The sequence below is a fragment of the Elephantulus edwardii genome, unplaced genomic scaffold, assembly GCF_000299155.1.
Source record: "Elephantulus edwardii isolate Elephantulus edwardi_28Jun2011 unplaced genomic scaffold, EleEdw1.0 scaffold00021, whole genome shotgun sequence".
NCBI classification, from domain to species: Eukaryota; Metazoa; Chordata; class Mammalia; order Macroscelidea; family Macroscelididae; genus Elephantulus; species Elephantulus edwardii.
Genome location: NW_006399771.1, coordinates 21,467,942 through 21,480,219, shown reverse-complemented (window position 1 = coordinate 21,480,219; position 12,278 = coordinate 21,467,942). Strand labels below are relative to the sequence as shown.

Here is a 12,278-nt window from a genome sequence, read left to right as displayed (position 1 = left end):
CTTTTTGTCCAATTCCAATTTATCAAACTAAGAATAGAAATGATTATGTTTGGGGGAAATGTGAAAAACCAGAAAATGTGTTTACTGTATCGACACATCTATGATGTAGGGATTCTAGAGATTTGTGGTGTTTCTTGTTTTTTAAGTGGCCTAGAAAGTAGCCTCAATATAAATAAAAAATATCTTAAATGTTTTCAATGTATAACAGGTAAGTACATATATACTGACTATCTTTATTTCTGTTTCTAGACATAAGGTTTTTTAATTAAAACAAATTCAAGAAACAGATAAAATATAGAAAAAATATTTTCAGTGTTGAATCACAAATCACATTAAATTCATCTCTCCTATAAAAAGTTTACAGTGACACACAAAGATCAGAAAGCTACATTCCCCATGGAGTACATATGATATTAACAAAATCTTCATCCTCTATGATCCCCATACTTAGGCCTTCATAGTAATCTTCAAATTCACAATATGATACTTCCTCGGACTTGCTGCAAGCATCTTTTAATGTTTCTAGAAAAGATGATTTGATTTCTTCCTCGGTAGAATGACCTATAAAATAGTCACCAAGTTAAAAAATCATCTCACTGCTTTTTAACCTATTTTTATAAATAATCCCTTTAAAATTCTCAACCTTTAGGTGGGATCTGTTTATTATGTGTATGCAAAATAGCAGATATAATTTAAGATATTCTTGAATATGTTAGTTTTTAGAGTACTAAGCTTTATTCTCATTGAAAATTAGGAAGGAAGGACAAGATGGAAACATTTAAAGCCCTAGTTATTTTAAGAATCTGCAGATAAAAATGTAATGAAACAATATATGTATGAATGACTGCATGAAAAACTAATTTGCTTTGTGAACTTTTACTCTAATTACAACTTAAACCAAAAAAAGTATCAGAGCAAACTTATGATTCAACAGCCTATGAAAACATTAATTAGAAATATTTTCACTTGGTTAAATTATTCTATTTTCATTTCTGACATTAAAAAGACTATTTTTACTCAGTTCAATTAAATAAATTAATTTCTATCTTACAGGAATATGTTGAGAATCACACATATAAAAAGAGTAAGTCTGTTATTTAAAGAGAACATAAATTTATCTTTTCCTTTAATTAATTTGAAGTTTTAATCTTTAAGAAAAGGTTGTGGTTGTTATAAGGTGTTGCCAAGTCAATTCTGACTGAGAGTCACCCTATGAGTAACAGACCAGACCGTTCACCAGTGCCCTACCCTACACCATTCTCAAGGTCTCCACTATGTTAAATGAAACTGCTATACTCATTGTGTCAATACATCTCATTGAAGATCTTCCTCTATTTAAAAAAAAAGAACAATAGTTTAATTTTTTATATGAAAGCAATAGCTTTTAAAAGTAATTAGCCTTGACTACAGTATGATCAGTTAAAAGATCTTTCTATAAACACCATTTTCTAGGGAAGACTTTGCTGACCAACTCAAGTCTTGGTATTCCTTCACAGAACTTATCTTGCTAATTTGTCATCCACCACACAAGAAGGAAAGACTGCTTGTTCTCTTGTGGAAACTGCAATACCTCCCCCATAATCTGCTATTAAATGTGGCAAAGAAAAAGGACAATTAGAATGTTTCTTTTTTCTTTTCCTTAATATTAAAAAAAACAAACACCAAAACTCACAATGAAAGAATAATGAAAAAAAAGAATAATGCAGAAAATAGTCATATAATATTAAAAAAAAAAGGTAAGAGAATATGGAACCAAAGATTCTAATCTTTCAAAGTTATTCCACTCCTGGTTACCTTCTAAAACATTGCTGTCTGGTGTTCAGTTGTGTATTTGTTTTTTTCTTATTTTTTTAAGGAAGCCCAATATTTCATTTTAAAATAACAAGTTGAAAATGTAACATCACCTAATTGTTTACTTAACAAGACGTGAAAACTTAAAGAGTTTTATCTTTTTCAGAAGTTCTTTAATAGACATAGATAATAGTTTTTTAAGTGCCTTTCAAACTGAAGGAATAAAATCTTTAGATATTAATGAAAGTTTTGCTATCTTTCATGAAGAACAAAAACACTGTTCTGTTAAAAAGATATTGAATAAACAAATACTGAATAACTATGTTATTTAGAGGTGATAAGTAAAACAATAAAATCATTTTGTAATTGATATGTCGTCAAGGCTAAAAATTAATCAGCACGAGCCCCCTATCTATACATAGACAAGACAATTTTGTCCCTCTATCATTCAGACTTTTTAAAAAACAAAATTGGTGAGCACGTTTGTTACACAAAGTTATTTATTAAAGTGATAATTCTGTTTCAAAACACAAAGCTTATAGCACACTAGTTTCAGCAATATTTTTTCTAAGTATATTTTTATTTGAATATATGTTTCAAGTGGTCAAGAATTTTTATTGCCTTTTTATCTCTAACCCAAAATACATACTTTTCATTACTGGTAACTAAACTCTGTTTTGTGAAGGAAAGATGGACAATCTCCTCTGGTGTGACTTATAACCTTTGAAAACCCAAAGAGGGTCAGCTATAGGTCAGTTCAGACTTGACAGTACTTAGCAACAACAAATTTTGTTTTGCTCCTTTTAGAGATCAGAAAGTATTCTAATGAGCAAATACTGCATTTCTAAAACAAGGAGCTCTGATGGCCTACTGGTAAGAAACTGCACCAATCCTAAAGGCTCTTGATTCAAATCCACCAACTGCTTTGCAGAAAAAGGACAGGCAATCTCCTCGTATGTGATTTGTTGCCATGGTTGTTATGTGCCGATGAGTTTACTATGATTCAGAGCAATGATATGCAGAATAGCTCTGAATCCTGCTCTATCCTGAGCCAATTTAACTGTCTCTGATATTTACCCTATGTCCCCAGTTACTGTGTCAATTCATTTCCCGGAGGGTCTTTCTCTCTTGTGCTGTCCCTCAATACTTCTAGGAAGGATATCCTTTTCCAAAGACAGATCCTCCTGGGTACATCACCGAAGTACGTGAGATAGAGTCTTAAAATCCTTGCTTCCAAGGAGCAGCTTTGTTTCACCCTCTACAGGAGAGAACATTTAATTGTGCTAATACGAAACCTATACTTGGACCAAGAGGCAGTAGTCAGAAAAGAGCAGGGTAACACTGCATGGTTCAAAATTGGGAAGGGTGTACGCCAGGGATGCATCCTGTCTCCATACCTTTTCAACATGTATGCAGAGCAGATTATCCGAGAGGCTGGGCTCTATGAGGAGAATTGTGGCATCAGGATTGGTGGAAGATCTATTAACAATCTGCGTTATGCAGATGACACAACCCTGTTTGCTGAAACTGAGGAGGACCTCATGCACTTGCTGCGAAGGGTCAAGGACTGCAGCCTTCACCATGGACTGAGGCTCAATGTCAAGAAGACAAAGATTCTCAGCACTGGACCAATTGGCAGCGTCAGGATGGACGACGAAGAGATTGAGAGTGTTCACAGCTTCAGTTTGCTCGGCTCCACAGTCAACACTCTTGGCACCAGCAGTCAGGAAATCAAAAAGCGTATCGCGATGGGAAAGTCTGCTGTTAGGGACCTCTCTAGGGTACTCAGGAGCAACAGTGTCTCTCTGGAGACTAAGGTGTGCCTGATACAGGCCATGGTATTTGCAATCACTTGTTATGCATCAGAGAGTTGGACAATGACTAGGGAGGACAGAAGGAGAGTGGATGCTTTTGAGCTGTGGTGCTGGAGAAGGGTACTGAATGTACCATGGACTGCCAGGAAAACAAACAGATTCATCTTTGAGACGATTAAACCAAGCTACTCCTTGGAGGCAAGGATTCTGGGGCTTCGTCTGACATACTTTGGACATGTTGCCAGGAGGGACGGGTCCTTGGAGAGGGACATCATACTTGGGAGGGTGGAGGGACAGTGCAGGAGGGGAAGATCCTCTATGAGATGGATTGATTCAGTGACTGGGGTAATCGGGATGTGTGTGTCAGAGGCGGTGCGGTTGGCACAGGATAGAGCAGGGTTTAGGGCTGTTGTGCATAGGGTCGCTATGAGTCGGAAACGACTCGAGGCACATAACAACAACAAAACAGGAGAGACCTGTTAGTTCCCTTGGCAGTCCTTGGTAAATCCACCACAGGGACAATTACGAGTCAATCCTGACTCAACAGCACACAAGAACAACAACAAAAACATTCCTCAGAAAAATCTTTGCTGAATCTCATTTCTATTTAGTTTAAACGTTTTTTTTTTTCACTCTATGCCTTCAGAAAGATGCTCCTTCCACCCATTGTAAAGCTCCAGTGTTGATAATATATAAGCAGACACATTAAAATGAACTCAGAGAACCTGCATGTGTAACTGTTCATTCCCTAGAACTAACCTATTCTGTTCTTTCCAACGTAAATACCTCACTATCTTCTCAGTGACAATAAAGTTCTATTTTTATTATAAGCATAAAAGGAAAAATAAGTGCAGAAAATAGACCAAAGAACTTTTGAACCAGGAAGGGGAAATGATTCTCAAGTTTCTACTTTGGAAAAAAAAAATTCTAAAATTGTTTATTTCACTCCTGAATGGTTCCAAATCCAGATTATAAATTATATAAGTTAAAGATACTGCTTTTATTAACCAATATTATAGAAATCTATTACATTTTGATTCTTAATAATTACCTGAAAGTACCTGAGGGTGCTTGTTTGCACAGTAACATTTTCTTATATCTGTAATAGATACACTGCCAGTTTTATTGAAATCCAGTTTCATAAATGCCTAAATAGAGAAAGTATAATTTTTTTTATGAAATCAGTAGACATGAGACCTTCATTTTCTATTTCAGTAGGTTATCTTGACACTCTAAGCAAGACAATTTAAAAGTGCTTAACTGATACATAAAGCAAGTGAATACAAGTAAACACACTTCCAATGTTAAGATACATACATATTTTCTATTAAATATGTGTGTATAAATACAGATCTATAAATTGCTCAAAATTACACTCTAAAAATAGCTATGAAAACTCCAAGTAGTATATAATTTAGTGCTACCAAGTCAGTTATGATTCAAAGTGACTCTAACTATTGTTAGGTGCCATGGTTGGGTTAAACTGCCCTACAGGGTTTCCAAAGCTGAACATCTTTACAGAAGTAGATGGCCACATCTTTTTCCCACAGAGTCACTGATAAGTTGAAAAATGTTGACTTTTCTGCATGCTTTAACCAGTAGCAACCCTTCATTGGGTTTCTGAGGCTGTAGGTCTTCACAGGAGGAGAATGCTTATCTTTCTCTTACAGAGTGGTCCAGCACGTAATGCAGGTTTCTCTTCCTCTCCCTCTCCCTCTTCCTCCCTTCCTCTCTCCTTTTCCAGTGTCATCAAGTCATAATTGACACATAACTGATTGGCCCTCCAGAGAGTTTCTGAGGCTGCAGCCTTTGGATTAGCAGCAAAACATTCTGAGCTATACCGCCAGCTCTCCCTAAGTAATATATGCTGTTGTTGTTTTGATGTACCATCATAGAGTCACAGCTGACCCTCCAGTGGGTTTGTAGAGACTGTTAACTACATGGGAGGAGATTTTCCATCATTCTCCCATGGATCAGCTAGTAGTTTCAAACCATGCCTTGGGGTTGGCAACACAGCTCCTTCTGTAACTAGGCCACCAGAACTCCCTAAGTAAAATATAGTTTCCCTTAAAGGATTCTTTTTAAATTTCCATTTAATTCAGGTACTCCAATATTCATTTTAATAACTTGCACACACACACTATGAAAAAGGGAGCTTGGTCTAGTGGTGAGAAGCTATGCTGCAATCCCAAAGGCACGTGGTTCAAATTCTCCTCTGCAGGAGAAGGATGGGCAATTTCCTTCCATGCATTTGACTGTCTCTGAAAACCCACAAAAGGGTAAACTATGGGATTGTTTCTGACTTAATGACACTCAACAATAACCACAAATATAAAAAATCAGAGCAACATTTTAAAAGTATTAGCCTAAAACTAAAGAATCTTGGTGGCTGCCGCAAGGATGCTTGGCTGCTAACCAAAAGGTTGGTAGTTTGAACCTACTCAGAGCCTCTATGGGAGAGAAACTTGATGACCCATTCCTATAAAGATTAAAGTCGAGAAAACCTCATGAAGCAGTTCTACTTAGTCACATGGGGTCACATGCGTCAAAATCTATTTTAGACAAATGAATTTTAGGGTTGTTGTTACAATCCTAAAATTACACGTGTCGAACATTGTGCATGAACTGGAACAATCACAATCCTAAGAACTTTGCATGTATTGTCTCATCCTATTCTCACACTAACTCTGTAAAATAAGAATCTAAGGCTTGAGATATTTACTAATAAACAGTCATACACTAGTAATTTCTGGAGCTAGTAATAGCATAGTGAAGTCGATGGTACCTTAAAAAATGAAATTACCCTTTAAAATGTTTAAATCTTTTTACCTGTTATGTGCGTTTGGTTTTATTAACATGCATTCATATATAAAATAACATATAAAGTATAAATAAAATATTTTACGTTTATTCTTTAGGAAAATACTATAAAAAGAAAATAAAACCAGAAAAGAAATTTATTTACAGATTACTAGGCAACTCACTAGACAATTATTAAGTAATTTACTGTTGTTATTGTGTGCCACTGAGGGAGAACCAACTCATAGTTGATCTTCCAGTGGGTTTTCAGGGACAGCAAATCGCACATAAGGAGCTGTCCATCCTTCTCCCATGAGTTTGCTGGTTCATTTAAACATACAGCTTACTAACTTCATAGAGCTTTCAAACATCAAACTCATGTATTGTATCTATTAAAAGGAACAATGTAAAAGATTACTTTAAAAAATTACCTTTCGAACAAATGATTTTCTATATTCATTCATTTCACCAATAATGGCACGTCTAAATGCTCCATAATCAACCTTGTTCCTGCCATCATCACTCAGAATTAGCCACAGGGACTCAAAATCCTAGAAATAATTAAATAGACATTCGTTTCATACCTTTATGTATGGTCAAAACAAAAAAAAAGTTTATAATGATGCTTGGTTATTTCTTTTATAGCCCTGTCCAGAGTAACAAAGTAGCTAAATTAGGAAGAAAATTCCAAGAAAACACATATAAATTTAATCATATCACAAAGGCACTGAAAACAAGGATATTTTTGTGAAAAAAATAATGTATTCAAACTTTATAAATAAATCAGTATAAAATTTTAAAAAAGGAAAAAATACAACTATGTAAAAGAGCTCTTGATAAATAATTCTGGAAAGTTAAGAACTTTTAGGAATGACAATAAAATAAAAAATTTGTTTCTAAAAATTCCTTTTCTCCATGATTACCAGTCCTCTTTTGTATTGAGCATTCAATTCTATCATTATTATGACTATTATGTCTGTGTCAACTCAGAAGTCTTTTTAGATTCTGGAATACCCCCAAAGTGCATCGTAACCACTGATTTTATCTGTTCATCTTTGTACAGATTTTAATGACTCCAATATTATTCTATCCATCTTAACCCACCACTGCCATGTACTTCCTGGCAAATGCACTTTTGAATAGAATATTCCATTTGCTGAAGGGTTATTTAAATGTTATGTTGGTTTACATATAAAATTCATATACACTGTGTTCATTCATGTACATTGTGTTTCACATATTCTTCTATTCACATTGTGTTTCGTATAATCATTCTCATAACCCCACACACAGTGTTTGTTTTTCTTTTTATGTATGTGGGGTTTTTAAAATAGTGATTTTAATGAAAGCTTACAGAACCGTGGGGATTTCATCCAATCATTATTGCACATCCTTCCCCCCCCTCCTCCAGTGCACTTTGTAATACACATCTTGTTCCATATTGTTAACTGTCATACATATAATGCCTAATCATGTATTCCTTCCAGACTGTCCCTCCTCAACGCAGTGTCCATTATCTATCCATTCCTTTCCTGTTGAAAATGAAAAAAAAATCTACTTTCATGTTGTCATGCTACTATTGTTGTTCTGGGGTCATTCATTCCTTCTATGCAATGGAAGAGAGGAAACTAAACCATGGACTATTTATTTAGTATTAATTAATTCGGTATGCATAGTGTGTGCAATGAATGATCAGTCTGTTAATCAGAAAAGGACTGGTTCAAACATACCACCTGCTCTGAGAGAACAAGACATGCAGTCTCCTCCCATAAAAATTCACAGAAATTCTACGGAGAATCACTGTAAGTCAGAACTGAGGAGGACACAATGAAGTGGATTTTGACAGGGCTGTGCAGTGAAACCTCATGTAGCAGAAGTGAAAGTCCTCAGTGCTAGTTAAAAGGTGAGGAGCTTCAGGGTCACCCATTTTGCATAATATTGCATGAGTTCCTTGTTTTTCAATGCAGCGTAGTATTCCATTGTGTGAATATACCACAGCTTTCTACCCATTCGTTTGTTGATGGACATGTAGGTTGTTTCCAACTCCTTGCTATTGTAAACAAAGCTGCAATAAACATGGGTATGTATATATCTACTTGGATGTCATTTATGGTCTCTTTAGGGTATATTCCCAGTAGCGGAATTGCTGGGTCAAATGGTATCTCTATTTGCAACTTTCTGAAAAAACGCCACACCACTTTCCATAGTGGTTGCACCATTTTACACTCCCACCAACAGTGAATAAGGGTTCCAGCCTCTCTACAACCTCACCAACATTTGTTGCTTGCTGCTATGTTAAATTTTGCTAGTCTTACTGGAGATGATATCTCATAGTTGTTTTGATTTGCATCTCTCTTAGAGCTAGGTATTTTGAACATTTCTTCATGTGTTTGTTGGCCATCTGAATGTCTTCTTTGGTGAAGTGTCTGTTCATATCCTGTGCCCATTTTTTTATTGGATTATTTACCTTTATCTTGTTGTGGTGCTCAAGTATTTTATAAATTCTAGATATAAGCCCCTTATCTGACATGTCATTACCAAACACTTTTTCCCAGTCTGTGGCTTCCCTTTTTACCCTGTTAGAGAAGTTTCTGGATGCACATAGGGATTTGATTCTTAGAAGGTCCCATTCATCTATTTTATCTTCTCCTGGTTGTAAATTTTTCAGAATACTTGGAAGACTCTTTATGTTGTGGATTAAGACTACTAAAGTTCTTCCAAGCTTTTCTTTAATGAAGTTTATAGAAATTTTAAAAAAATGTTGAAAACCCTCTGAGGCCCAGCTCTCTGGCATACCTGAGATTGCAGGAGTCCATATCAACTTAATGGCAACTAGTCACTGGTTGAGTTATGAATGTGTGCATCTGCTTTTTATTCAAACACATTTAAATATACAAAGAAAACTACAGACAGACAAGAATAGTTAGGAACAGTATACATTAATGGTAAAGTGCAAGCAGCCCTTTCAAAAACTCTTCCTCCTTCCTTCTTTAACTTACTGTCAAAATTTTCCAAATAAAAAGAAAAAATAATAACACCTTTCCAATAAAGACATTTCACTCCATGAAATATTTTCCATATATATTGAAATAGTAACTTTAAAAAAAAAATGTGAGGAGCCCTAATTCATGTGCCACTCTGCTGGAGAAAGATGAGACAGCCTTGTCTACTTCTGTAAAGACTTACAGCCAAGGGAACCCCACTACACTGTCTTATAAGGTTGCTATGAGTCAGACGGAGTTAAAGGCAGTGAACTTGGTTTTGTCTTTATGCCAGCCTCTCCACCAGATGCTGCAAACAGAGTAGGGGACCAGAAGTATAAGGTTCCTGCCCTATTGAAATTCATAGTTCAGGTGCAGGGAGAGCCAACCAGTTACTGCAGAGGTGCTATATGGAGAAAATGGTGTAGAAAACACTAGAGAAGAAAGGGAAGTGCTCTTGTCATGTGACAGGCATGCCAGAGAAGCTCTCCCAGTAGAGAAGGCTGTGGGCTGAATCATGATAAAATAAAACCCTGGAAAGACGTAGCAGAAGATTCTCACTGCAGAGGGAACAGCATGCATGAAGACGCAGCTATGGAAAAACTAAACATGTGCAGTTCCTCGAACAGGCCACACACTCCACACACCCTCCTTTCTACTCCTTCACACATGCTTCTCCATCTGAAACACCCCATCATCTGATCTGTGTTCCTCTTCTTCTCTTAACTGGTTAATCCCTGCTCTTCCTTCAAAATACAGCTTGGATGTAGCCTACTCCAGAAAGCCTTCCAGGATCTTCCTCTCCTTCATTCATCGCTTAGCTTAGAATAGGATTCTTTCCCCATGTGTTCCCCAAAGTATCTTCATTTAGCATGTATCCTATTTTTATAGTCATTTATGTGTTTCTCTCCTTGAATTCTAATGAGCTTGGGGGGTACAGAGATTGTCTTCTCAAAGCTTAGCACAGAAATGGATTAGCACAATTTTAATAAATATTTGATGAGAAGATGAATGTTGACATTCTAAAAAAATTAACAGAACATACTGCCTGGTGCTTAACACTGAAAATAGAGAATAAAGAAGAAGGTGAAAGCAAAGGAACACCTAAAAATCCAGCACGAAAAGAGAATAAAGCCATCTATGAGTCATGTGTTATGTACAGCAGAGTGTTAGCTGTGGGACATACCTTTTCAGGCACTTCTAAGTGAAATAATTTTAGAGCTTGTTTAAAATCTTCCTTGTCTAAAAGTCCACCTCCTTTTTTGTCCAACTGTTGAAAGTATTTTCTCAGTCCAGTCAAAACACGAACACCTCTTTTCTGTAGTTTTACTTTTAGCACATCTATTTAGCAAAAGGAGAGATAGAAACTAAATGTTGCTATAAGCAAATGGATCAAATTATAATTGTCCTTCTTTGAAATAAAACAGAAAAATTAAAGTAGAAAGGGAATCCAACTAAACCATGCACATAATTAAAAAAAAAAAACACTTGGAAAACAGAATAGCTTTATTACAGAGAATGACACATAAAATTACATGTAACTATACCAGGATTATAGCACCACTCTGTGGTGAAAGCGTCACATTTTCAACTAAGGAATGGACTTTGCTTTAAAGCATAAAAATAGCCTAACTATTGTCAATAAAAATCTTATGTTTTATTTTCAATCTAGCTGTACACATTTTTAATCTCTTTCCTCCTTCTATATTATTGCCAGTTGAATTACAGAAATGATGCCAGGCAAGCCAGTCAAAAATTATCAGTTCAGATTTTCTAAAATGCTGAAATCTTCAAATCGTGGCTTAGCGAAGTTTTGGCATGCTAACCTGTACTTCTCATTTAAAGTCACCTCTTAAGGGCTTCTTTTCTCAGGCTCCAAGTATTCTGTTTATACCTCAGTGATTTACTAAATTGAGTTTTTATACCATCCTGGACTCAGAGGTTTTGTCTCTCAGGCTGTTCAAATCCACCAGCTGATCTTCGAGAGCAAAATGGGTCATCTCCTCCTTCTGTGCTACTTACAGCCTTGGAAACCCAATGGAGGGTCAGCCATGAGTTAGTTCTGATTCAACATCAATAAGTGAGAGCGTTAAAAATAGTTGAGATTTTAGGGATCTGTCCCAGACAACTTCCAAATATGTTTCTTGTCTTCTATCCATAAATTTTCTTGTTTATCTTTAAGTGTCAAATCAGAATTTATTAGCATTTCTAAATTATGTTTATTTCTGTAATTAGTTCTGCAATCAATGCCTTTCTATCTTTCAGATTACAATATCCAAGAAAGAGATTATCTATTCTGCAGTGGTTGCATGCTTCTACTCTAGAAACAGACAGCATGGATTGTATATGCAGTTCTAACACTAAACATATGACCTTGCGGAAGTTATTTAACCTTTTAAAGCTTGAGTGTCTTCATCAGGATAATGAGAGACAATTATATAACATTATCTTACTACATACTAAGTAGTTGAAACTGAGCTTGGTATACGGTAAATACACAATAAATTATCATTATAATAATGTAGCAAGCATTATTTCAATGATCACTAACAAGCCTAGTTTAGCACATAAATTTGGTACAAAACTAGTAAATCAATACTTTTAGCAAAAGTGTATGCTTATTGTATTCAGGGATAATCATGCCCCCTGAAATAAGAAAAGCACTCAATAAAACATTAATAAATCTGTATGATTTTTAGGTAAGAAAGTATCAAATTGATAGTGTTTGGGAGAGTCACTTAAATTTGTTTTCTTTTCCTTGCAGGTATTTAATAGAAAAACTAACAAATGGGAGGGGGAGGGGTTTGTGCGGGGAGAAGGGTGCAACAATGAATGAATGGAATCCCAAAATCTCTGTAGATGTTCATTGAAATGAAAAATAAACAACCTAAAT

General features: G+C 35.6%; 1 protein-coding gene across 1 annotated transcript in view; it reads right to left on the bottom strand.

Moving 5' to 3' along the window:
- Positions 1–385: 385 nt before the first annotated feature.
- Positions 386–12,278, bottom strand: part of CAPS2 (calcyphosine 2) — a 60,109-nt gene continuing 48,216 nt past the window's right edge. Inside the window, exons 10-13 of the mRNA XM_006882562.1 lie at positions 10,572–10,726; positions 6,836–6,955; positions 4,657–4,753; positions 386–561 (exon numbers count right to left, since the gene is read on the bottom strand). Coding sequence (XP_006882624.1) covers positions 386–561; positions 4,657–4,753; positions 6,836–6,955; positions 10,572–10,726 — 548 coding nt within the window. The remainder of the gene's footprint in view (positions 562–4,656; positions 4,754–6,835; positions 6,956–10,571; positions 10,727–12,278) is intronic.